Source organism: Solea solea, chromosome 20, assembly GCF_958295425.1.
Source record: "Solea solea chromosome 20, fSolSol10.1, whole genome shotgun sequence".
In the NCBI taxonomy this organism is placed as follows: Eukaryota; Metazoa; Chordata; class Actinopteri; order Pleuronectiformes; family Soleidae; genus Solea; species Solea solea.
The window spans coordinates 18,002,728-18,014,757 of record NC_081153.1 but is presented as its reverse complement, the minus strand read 5'-3'; the positions used below and the strand labels follow the sequence as shown (position 1 = coordinate 18,014,757).

General features: G+C 40.3%; 1 protein-coding gene across 1 annotated transcript in view; it reads right to left on the bottom strand.

Annotated features, from left to right (window-relative positions):
- Positions 1–12,030, bottom strand: part of csmd3b (CUB and Sushi multiple domains 3b) — a 333,314-nt gene that overhangs the window by 78,286 nt on the left and 242,998 nt on the right. Inside the window, exons 12-16 of the mRNA XM_058618912.1 lie at positions 11,775–11,887; positions 3,944–4,126; positions 3,266–3,592; positions 1,388–1,582; positions 19–157 (exon numbers count right to left, since the gene is read on the bottom strand). Coding sequence (XP_058474895.1) covers positions 19–157; positions 1,388–1,582; positions 3,266–3,592; positions 3,944–4,126; positions 11,775–11,887 — 957 coding nt within the window. The remainder of the gene's footprint in view (positions 1–18; positions 158–1,387; positions 1,583–3,265; positions 3,593–3,943; positions 4,127–11,774; positions 11,888–12,030) is intronic.

Here is a 12,030-nt window from a genome sequence, read left to right as displayed (position 1 = left end):
GAGAATTATACCACCCACCTGTCAAATGTGATTTTGATGGAGCGTCCGGGTTCGGATTCAATCACCCACTCACAGCTGAGGGAGTCTTTATAGTAACCAGGCCACCCAGGAGACAATATCACTCCATTAGGGGCTGAATAGTGACCTCCACACGGGGCTGGGAGAGAATGGAGAGATATGGATGACACAAAAAAGACAATCAACGTTGAGTTGTCTTCCAAGTGAAATATCCAAGCTGATACGTAACAACTGACTACGGCTAAAATGACCACGGACAGGCATGCAGGATACATTTTCAATCAAGAGGCCTGATTAGACCGATTCATCATTGCGGTTTTGTTAAGTCGACCACGATTTTCCCTGACAGAGACCTTATCGTTCTTTGATCACTCCATACATCAAAGGCAAGATTCCCTTTGATGTAGTTTGTGTTTTTAAAATGACATTAACCTTCTCTCTGGCACTTGGGGGCAGTCAAAGAACTTGGTAAACACGTTTAAAAACTGTTGCCATTCATGAGTGAAACGCCGTTCAATCAGACCTTGACATGGGACGGATTTCAATCTAATATGTAGGAGTGTCCTTTGGTGTCCACGAACTCGTGAACGGGGAAAAAAAAGCGACTAAAATGCTTTACAACTTTATTTGTTTGTCTGTCGGTGCAGAGACGGTGGCTTTTATGGTCACTTCAGCAAATCTTTTTGCGTCGAGTTCAAGGTTTGCTGGCTGTCTACGTTGTTTCAAAGATGACGGATCTGGAAACATGAAATGGTTTCCCTTTGTTCAGTCAACGTGTCTGCATCAACAGAAACTGTGAGCACGTCTTAATGTTAATTATACCTGCTGATATACTTAACACAGTTAATGCACTGTCCTTTTGTTCCAAGTTATTTCATAATGACTGTTAAGACTTTGTTTTGATTAAACTTTGCACCTCGATACTTAAGATTTACTTAGAATTTCTTAATGCTAATGTAATTGCTTGAAACGTGTGACATGAATAACAGTGTTAATAAATGTATTAAATACTGTTGAAATGGAGTGGTACAATGACCTGTAAGAACATTTAATTAGACTTTTCAAGGTATTTTATCACTACTTTTTTTTTCTTCTTTTAACATGCCATGTTAATAGTGGCTTCCAATTATATCTTAAATGTAAAATATGAGCCATTAACTTTCCTGACCATTTTGGTAACAGGTCATTACATTGTTATTTTCTCACATATTATATTGTACATTGTTTCATATAATTAAGTTAAGAGTTTCTACTGCTGTATCACCATGTGTCCAACTCACTGGTCTTGATGCTACAGTATAGTAATGATGATATATTGGATGACATACTTTTCCTTAATAGTTCAGTCAGAAATCTTGTCAATATTTACCTTCGCATTTAGGAATGGGCCCACTCCACATGACTTTTCCTCTTTCCAACTGACAGGTGATGGTCTCGCTTCCTTGGGTTTTGATAAATCCGTCCTCACAGACCACAGAGATAGAGCTGCCAAGCTGGAAACTGTCTCCAAAGCGGCGAGCGTTGATAGGAATGCCAGGGTCTGGACACTCATTATGGCCAAATGCTATGGAGATATAAGACACATAATGAGGAATGTATCAGAGGCTAGACGGCCACAGAAAACACACAAATGAAAAATGAAACTAAAGATTAGCAGAAAATACAGTTTACAGGCACTCACAGGCTACAAAACATCTTAAAAAGGACGTTTATTTTGGCTTAAATCACAATGAAACGCTTATGTAAGCGTCTGTTATCTGTGATGTGAGTATTTAGTCCTTCTCCACATTTTTATTCTATGCTACCTCTTGAAGATTTGTTTGAACTATACATATACATCTGTATATTGTACTGTACCTGGATTTAAGTATTTCTGCTTCAGGATATAATCCGGTTGAAGAGATTAGAGGACTATGCAATTTAAAATACCCATATTTTTCATATGAAAGCGTAAGTAAGTCCCAGTAGTAAACGCATGTCACATAACCACATTGGCCCTGGTTCATTTAAACAATATCCACTGACCTAAAAAGATTAAAAAGCAGAAAAATACTGAATAATACTGAAATACTGTGAGGAAAGTTGTGGACAGAAGATTTCAGCGTTGAGAAAAATGCCTGTTTGCCATCAACTCAAACACAGGAAAGAAGATCAATATCAATTTCCATCTCTGTTTGTCCGGTATGGAGACGTGTTCAGCTTAAATTATCTCAAACACTGTTCACCTGCATCTAAAAATGAACAAATATGCCTCCCAGCAAATCCAAAACCATCTAATTTACTGTACATTATGTATCCTGATGTCGAGCAAGCTGCTCGTCAATACGTCCAACAGTCACCTGGGTTTTGATGAGTGACACATGTTTGCACAGCTGACAACAAACAGAACATGGACTTTATATTTTGGCAAAGGTTAAAGACAGAAAGTGTGATGTTTAAAAGGAGCGATTTGGAAGCTTCTGATAAATGTATTTGACGGTATGAAGATAGTTTTCACTTACTTCAAGTCGTCTTATGTAACTACATCCTGGACACCTCTAAGTCCTGGACTCACAGAGATGAAAACAATATCAGTCATGTCACCTGACAAGGAACCAGAGAGGTTCCAAATAGAGTTACGTTACTGTATCTCTTGTCTTATTGTCTTGTTTGTTCTGCTCCTTACACTTCTATTCTTAGCTACTGAACTAACCAAATTACCCCTCTTGAATCAATACAGTCTGTCTTTTGTCTTTTCTGGAACAAATCCTAAATGCTAAAGCTTCGAGTGTGATCGGATCTAAAGACTACAAAGAATATCCAAACATTACATATATGGTATTGTTGGATGAAAATGACCACAATGATTGATTATGACTGTTCATTTAAATCATTTTGACTGTGACAAAGAGCGTTTAAGCCAGAGAAGTTCAAGTGTGGATGGATACGGTTCCAGTTGAGAGTTTACTCACATCGAACTCAGGCATTTGAAGTCTGGGCTGAAACTCACGCACAGAATGCATTTCCATTTATGTTGCCTTATAGTTTGAAAACAGAACCATTTCTCAGAGTCTACAGCATTATTCTGCCGCAGAGGAAAATAAACAGATATACAACTAAATGATGTCATACTTCAACTCGTAAAAAAAACAAATCTAATGTTTTTGACTTTGGTCACACATATAGCAATGTTTCTTCTTTTTTTTTGCAATTTCTCTCCCTTTGAAAGGGGAAATGATGATAACAACAAAACATAAACATGACATACTACTGTAGGTGATGTTAAATCCTCTTCCTGACATGGAGTGATCGGCCTGAAACTCCAGCCTCAGCGTGTTGGTGTTGGACGTCAGGTGGGAGGGACTCTCAGCACCAGAGAACCTCCCGATGACGGCGGCTTCATTTGTCTCACCATCTTTCACCGTCAGGGAGTCGTAGGGTGCCTCCAGGTCAAAGTCATTAAATGCCAAGTGGATTCTGGAGCCTGGATCCGATTGGATGAGCCAGACGCAGTTCATGTTGTTCCCGTAGCCTTCTGGGTAATCTGGGGAGAGGACGGTCCCTGAGGGAGCAGTGAAGTTGGACATGCAGGGGACTGTAGGGAGGAAGAGAAGGACAGAAACACAGACAGTCAGGGACAGTCAGAGAAAAGGCCAGGCAGGCAGACAGAGGGAGAAATGGGGATTGGGGATAAAGATTTAGGGATGGGGGGAGTTGTACAGACAGAAAAAAATACAGTTAAATATTCATTCTCCACAGATTCATCGCTTATAATCCGCTCCAGGCCTTAATAAACTCTGCACTGTCAACATGGTGACAGGTCAGAGTGACTGTTATCAACACTGCAGCAGAGCAAACGCTGTATTTTTCCTTTATTTATTTATTTTTCTTCTAGCTTCTGGAACCATATCCCCGCAAATCACATCTCAATGATTTTATTACTTACATATGCATATGGGGATGTTTGCAGACCACTGATTGTTGTCTTGGCAGGCGATAGTTTTCTCTCCAATCAGTTCGAAGCCAAACTGGCATTCAAACCTCAGGATTCCTCCGTTTAAAAAACTGTCCCCCTCTCTTACTCCATAGAGAGGAGTCCCGGGGTCACCACAGCTCTCTTTGTCTATTTCTGTAAAAAAAAAAAAAAAACACACAGTTTCGATGAAAAGTCATTAATTTCTTTGTGGACCTTAGAGACGAGGCCAAATGACCCGAATCTTGACTTAGTCTAACAGGGTTACTGAGGTTTATAAATCACAGCACCATTTAAGAAAATAAACCCAGAAAACACATTAATAACAGTTATAAAAAAAACTGCATGGGTTGCTTTTCACTTTTCACCCAGTGTTAACCATTTCCCACTTAATAGCAATTCTCCAACTGATCTTCAAGGTTGATGCGTTTTCTTCTGCTGCTGTTATTAACCCTTTAACACCTCCAAATGTCTCCCTGGACTTTTTTTTAATTTTTTTTTTGCTTATTTAAGGGCCAGAAAATGTCCTGTGAGTAAGTGCTTGTGCCCATTTTTCCAAAATAACTTTCAATATCTGGCAGCTATTTACAATTTACTGCACGTTAACAATAGTGTATTAACGTGAGTGAAATTACCGCAATGGCCACATGTTGTCTTTGTCGTGCAACTTCTCAGCTTGCAGAAACCGCGCAATCACGGTCATGCAAAGTGCACCCGTGCAAACATGTCGCCTGTGATACGCTCAGTGTGAAAGGGTTAACAACAGAAATGTATTGCACCCTCAGTCACAGAATTGGTTTCCAACCATCCCCAATTCACCATAATTCTGTGCTATTTCTGGAAGTGCACTCTCCATTTGCCAGGTCCTCCTCTCCTTTATTCGCCAATTCTTTTCCTATTTCCAGTATTATTTACGGGAGTGGCCCATGACAGGAAGCAAAGGTTTGTGCTTGTGTGGGTGTCTGAGCGCGTGTTTGTGATGTATTGCATTAATTTCCATCATGACATTGTCTTTATGAAGCTCACGGCCTCGACCAATCACAGACACGGCCTGGCCTGCGCACACACGCACACACACACACACACAGAGACCTATGAGAAATGGAGAACAAATTGCTTTGTAGCAAAAACAGGCACACTGTCAGGACAGTCCCACACACACACACACACACACACACACACACACACACACAATCACACATATGCAATCAGTCTTGCCTTTAGCATGACATACATACTGCATAGAATACATATGCTCACTCTCTCTCACATAAGGAATAATCCTTTATTATTTGTAACAACAACACTCACAAAGTCTTAGCTTCCTTAAAGTACATCTATGTATGTGTGAATGTACATGTGCTGTATATACTGTAGGTATTAATACTCGCACCCTGTTCTCCATGGGGATTCACACACAGTAAGGTAATACATTTTGGGTGCTATAATGAGATGGGGCGGGGATGGGGGCCTTATGGGCTGCGTGTCTTTCATGAAAATAGTGAAAGGGATTTTAAAGGTAGGTTGCTAATAGTGATAAAATACTGACTGTATGCGGCGATCAATGCCACGTTCTCAGCAAAAAGGGTCTCCTGCGTGTTTTCCGCTCATGCTGTGCTTTAATTTCAATTTTCCACTAATGCCACCAGAACCAATTTTCCACTAATGCCACCAGAACAAAAGCAGGATGCATTGAAACACATTACGCCGACAGTAAAGCAGCGACTGCCACAGCACAAAACCAATTGGAAGGAAAGTCTATTATGTATGTATATTCAAGCAGGTCTGAATCGAGAGAAAGGAAAAGAAACGAGAACTTCAGCCCGTCTAATTAGCTGGTGCTTTTATGACACTGTGACCTAAAGGGAGTGGCTCAAATGGACTCGTTCACACAGCAGACATCGGCGAGGATGGTCTGTAGACTGAAATGTATCTCATTTATAACACTTGCTACACTGACATTTCCTTTCGGCTCGTGTTGCACCTCAAACCAGGCCACTGAGGAGCTTTGGAGGATTGATTTAATAGGCTGTGTTTGCAGGAAAGATGGCAATTTTCTGTTCTCATTAAAACACATATATTCTCCTGCCCACTCTTGTCACTTAAAGAGGACACACACACAAAAAAGGTGCTTTCTTTGATCTGCACACATCACTGTGGAGATGTGCATCACTCCAGATGCTGTCTTATGACCTTGTAATAAGCCTGTGATTCCAATATAATCAGGGAATTTCAGGATGTGCCTGTCCTCGTCTGTGCACAGCGCGTACAGGTGACGAGAACAGGACACCCACACCTCAGAGTCATTTCCGCTCCACTTAGATGTCACTATCGCTTCGTCTTCCCAGCTGAGGACAACAAACATTAAATAAAAAATACGTCGCGTCAGTGATTAAACCATTGCGTTAAGTGCACCAAAAAGAGGCATGCCAGGAAAATACTTAACAAAGGTTAAAGCTGCATTTTATTCTCCATTTTATGTAAAAACAAAGAGTCTAACAAGCTCTCAACCATCTGGAGCTCTTTCCTGATGAGCCTTTCAAATTACTTCATGACCAATGAACGCCAAAAAAGAATCTCATCTCATACTTTGTATAATCTACAACTTCATCAGTCTCTGTCTACTCAATCTATTGTGGTAGTTCCAGAAAACCTTAATGCTATAGAGAGTGCTATTGACAATTAAAATGATCATCGGCCAAAACATGAATCAGGACCATTTTTTGTCCATTTTGTGTCTGCTCGGTTAACCAGTGCTATGTATGTATGCTTTGAAATGTGTGGAATATATTATTAATAAGCCTTAATGGGGGGGAGGGAAAAAAAAAAAATCAATTTTAAAAATGGGTTTTGACCAAATGACCACAGATGTAATATTTTAGTATCACTAGCACTGGTGGCTACAAGAAAACTGACTATTACATGACTCAATAATTCATGAGCAGCAAATGAAATGCTGTTTACTGTGATTAAGTAAGTCCTGCCCTTAACAGGATACCTTCTAAATCATTTGTATAATGTACATGCTGAATGTGCGCACACACACACACATACATACACACACAAACAACCAAAAAAAAGCTTTAAATCATTAACCCAATACTGGGGTTATTGACTGTTAAATTGAACCCTGTTTTCTAGTTATGTTGTGGATGAATATTTCATGAATTCACATTCCGTGGCGTTTTCAGTCGCTGTGAAGGAAATGCTGTTTAGTGCCGGGTGATTACGAGAGAACCTGCTCCGTGTCTGAGCACTACAGGGCTGCAACAGGGCCGGGATCCTATGGGACCCAAAACAAATTGATAAAAGACATCCTACTGTGAGAGCAATGAGATGTTGTTATTAAGGGGAGTTCACCCGTGCATTTTCACGCACGCGTTGTCAGTTGAAAACGCTGCGTGGTGCAGAATTTACTTCAGTTTGTCTCCACTCTGGTTTCTTTCACCCACCGGCTTCCTCTGTAACCTACTGCATTTAAACAAATCATGCAGTGGGGCTTCATACAGTTTGTTTGGAAGACAGTAACGTGAAATAGGTTTCCATCCCAAGACGTATGGATACACAAAGACAACGCAAACACACACAGACTGAAGACTCTCTGTCCCTTACAACGCACACACACACACACACACACGCACACACGCACTGAACCAGGAGTCAACCGTGCTGTAAAAATCCACCTTGACATCTTCCACTCCAATAAAATACAACACATATTAAAAAACCATAAAAACAGATGAAAAAATCTTAAAAGAGCTGGCATTATGACTTAATGAGGGCAGAAGAGAAGAGAAGAGAAGAGAAGAGAAGAGAAGAGAAGAGAAGAAGAGAAGAGAAGAGAAGAGAAGAGAAGAGAAGAGAAGAGAAGAGGAGAGAGGAGAAGAGAAGAGGAGAGAGGAGAAGAGAGGAGAAGAGCAGAGAAGAGAAGAGAAGAGGAGAGAAGAGAGGAGAAGAGAGGACTGTTGTCACGCCGCATGTTTGTCTTGTCGCCGCAGAAGTCGTAGCAAGTTTGCTAATAGCACACTTTGAAATAAATCTGGTAATATCCCGCATGTGGAGCACAAAAGGTAAAAGTCATTTGTCATGAGATTAATATGGGCGCCATCTAACCCTTCTTTACAACTGGCTGGGAAGCAGGAGCTTGACGTCTGTGTGCTGCACTCTGCAGTTTCAAAGCACGGGGTTATATAACACAGAATGATGGGATAATGCTGTGAATGATGCACTTAGAGGAGCCGCTGCTCGGGGGAATGACTCACCGTCAGAGAGATTCTCAAAATCATCATTCACACGTTTTAATGTGGAAATGGAAGGGCGATATTTTCACTTATTACACGAGGTTTCATATTATTTAGGACAATCACATTGCGGGGGGGAAATATTCAAATAACAATTCTTACACAGGTGGACATTATGTCTGCAGACAGATTTACACACTACACTCACTTACACGCTCGCTCTGACTCGTATTTATGAAGTTATTTTAAAACTTGTGAAACATGAACTCTATGGTAATTTTTTTTTACCCGCAGCTCAAGCTGACATTCTTTACCGAACACATCCTTGTTAAAAAAAACCCAAGGCTTTAGTGACTAAAAGGCGTCTGAGGGCAAATGAGCACCTGTGTCTGTTTCAATTGGCAGGAATCAGCTGCTCCCTCTAAGTGGAGCAGAAGGTTTCGCTCTGTGTGGAGACATGAATTCTGCATCAATCCAAATGGCAGCTGCTGAATTTAAATAATACAAAGCAGTGGCGGGGCTGCAAAATCCTGCAGTGGCCCATACAAATCTCAAAAGTCAGATGAGCTTGTGACAGAGCGCCGCTGCGGCCACACGGAGCTCGCACGCACAATTTGAGCTGACAAATTTACTATGTAGTTACAAGTACTGGGTAGAGTTTACCAGCACATTTATTTGAACGCTGTTCAGGCAAATTTGCATCATTTCTAGATTTCCTTTTGCCTGGTCTGGGTTTAATGTCCTTGTCCATTTACTATATGAGTATATACTATTTATGGAGGGGAAAAAACAAACATTTGAGCTGTATTTAATGATGTTATGGATAAAACTGACATATAAAATCCACCACACTGCGGATGTTCCTATTTCTTAACTAGCCAAAATCCGATTCGAAGTCAGATAACACGAAACCAAATGACTCTAAAACATACAGTACATTAAAAAAGGCCCAGCAGCCATCCATGCATTATAACACTCAAGATTTCATACAAACTTAAATAACTGGAACGTTGTTAAATTCGAGCCATAAAGCAAATATAAAGGCAAATAGGGTTTGGAAGTACATGTACATGTGTATTTATATTGTCCGCGTCCACAGTCACAGATATATTATGCTCTAAAATCTCAATACTGCCCCTTTATGGACTGTGCAGGCTGATATATAAGCTGAAGTTAAATTCATTTATTCATAGAGTAGAAACTCACTGAAACTTTTATGTAAAGGACTCTTATAGTTATAAATGAAACATCAAGGTTCAGGACTGGTGTGTGTCAAAGTGTTGCCAGGTTGGTGACCTTGGCTTTAATAATAGATAATGATGACAAAAAAGAGAGAGGGATGCAGAGGAAGAGTAACTGAGTGAGTGTGTGTTTAAGAAAGAGAGAGAGAGAGGGAGAGATGGAATGATTAAGTGAACAAGAAAGAGGCAAAAGTCACAGCTGAGAGTGAAGAGAGAAGATGAGAGAAGATTGGTGTCTGACAAGGGAAAAGATATAAGCACCGACGATGACAGTGGGAATGCTGTGATTTTAGAAAATAGAGAGAGAGAGAGAGAGATGAGGAAAAATGGACAAGAGAGACAAAAAGAAGGAAAGAGAGAGAAAATATGACGAGTAAAAGAGTGACTTGTTGGAAAAGCTCCGTCAGATCGCGGATGGAGGACTTGTCTAACACACACACACACACACCCGCACATACATTACATCAGTGACTTTGCAGGAAAGAGTCACTAATGATGTTTATATTTCACGACCAAGGCCGAAGACAGGAACACACAGAACACACCTGTATACATCACTTCCTGCCCGTCTCACATTTCACTAAAAACACATGTTCACCTCGCACAAAGACCACGGCCACTCCCCTTTATCGTAACACTTGTGAGGGATATTGTAGATGTCATCATAAATAGCCGGTATTCCGGTATTCTTGCGTAATAAATCCAGTTTAAATGTATTCTCAATTGTTAATATATGACAAACGTCCACTGCAATGCAGTCAGTCAGACCATCACAGCCAAACAATGGAGTATTATTACAAGCATGGATGCTTTTAGATGCTGGTACCCTCCATTAACTTCTCTATTGATCTCTGAGGGGAAATTAGGCAGAAGAAATGAATGGATTCCCAGAGGAGATGCCGTTTCTAATTTCAAGTTGATTTCTTTTTAAACATTGCACACCTGCACTGTTTAGCGTTATTATCAATAGTCGCGTCGTTTTCCAGCCTTGAATACTTCTGTGCGTTACCAAAAGGAAACAAATAAATGTGACTCTATGTTCACGTTATCGCGATTGAGTATAAAGGGAGAACACGGAACTTATGGCGTCACCAGAATTAGCAGCGTGACCTCATTATAAGCCAATAAATCCACAGACGATGGCGACGCAGTGTTCACAGCTCACCACTCTGTGTTTCTTGAACTGTTTTTTTGAAAAGTTATTCAATTTTAATATAGCAAGACCTAATCTAACAGTGCAGGAAATACTCTGTTCTTTACTGATATTCACAGGTCAGTTATTGCGAGACAAAATGTGACACAAAAAGGATTAATCTGACAGGAAGCCTGTTCTCTACAACTACTACTGAGGCCAACTCTCGTCCTGGTTAGTCATCTTCAAAAATCCTCTGTGTTGAATACACAACTAATATTTGATTTGATTTTACTCACAGTCAAAGTGTCTGGAGGACAAATATATTTTGCTGGACAGCAGCCACCGTGACCACAATTCAACAGCAGAATAATAGCATATTGAATTTCTTTTCATTTCCCAAGATTCCCCTTGAGCCTCTTGCTTTTAATAGTTCACCATTAAGCAACTCAAACTCTCTTTGGAAATCCAGGTAGAATGGAAAAGGACCACAGGTTAAGAGCAACAAAAAAATGTGTCCCTTGATGAGTTTTGCTTTTTCACGGCAAACAATTGAAAAGTTGATCTTTGATTGATTAAAACACTAAAATGGAGCCAAATAGAAGCAGGAGTGAAGTAAGGGCGAGTCAAAAGTCAGTTTCGAGACAGAGCAAACATTCTTTTTGACTCAGTAGAACATTGAAAACCTTTCGTCACCAATTGGTTTCACAATATCGTGTGAGATGGGGAGGAAGCGACGCTTTTAGTGATGTCTTGTGAACGTCAAACACTCACCGGGGCCTTTAGCAAGTCACCTGGCAAGTTTGAAGCCTGTCAAGCGACTCGTTGGACGGTTATGCAATTAAAGGTCTAACAGACAAATGTTCCTTGCATTCATAGATAGACATGTAATCTCAATGTGTGAAAATACCTTAAGACTAGGTCTGTAAACCCATCTCACTGTCCCTAAAACTGAAGAGATGCTAATTGACTTCATCAGTGCTTTGATTTATGCATTTTGTTCTGTTGCAAACAAAATTTCCCCCCATTAAGATTTTCCAATCCAGTCTCTCTTGATGAAAACACAACATCTCAAAGTGTAGCGCCCTCTTCTGTCACAGACAGAAGTCTCTAACACGGTGCATACGTACGTATTAAACCCTCTGTCTTTCGACCCACTTTAACGCTCAAATGCATCGGTTATCACGTACCTTTGTAGTTGATCTTAAATCCTATCGATCCAACACTCTCATCTGACTGAAGGTGAAGCCACATCTGGTGAGTCATACTGACGATCAGGTCAGGAACAAAACTACCTGATAGACTGAAAGAATGAAAAATCATTCATATTTATTATGCGCTCACACCCTCAATAAATAAATAAATAAATCCACCATGAGAGTATCAACTAACCTGGAGGTTATATTTTGTGTAAAAGAAAAATTCTTATACTGAAATGTCACAGAT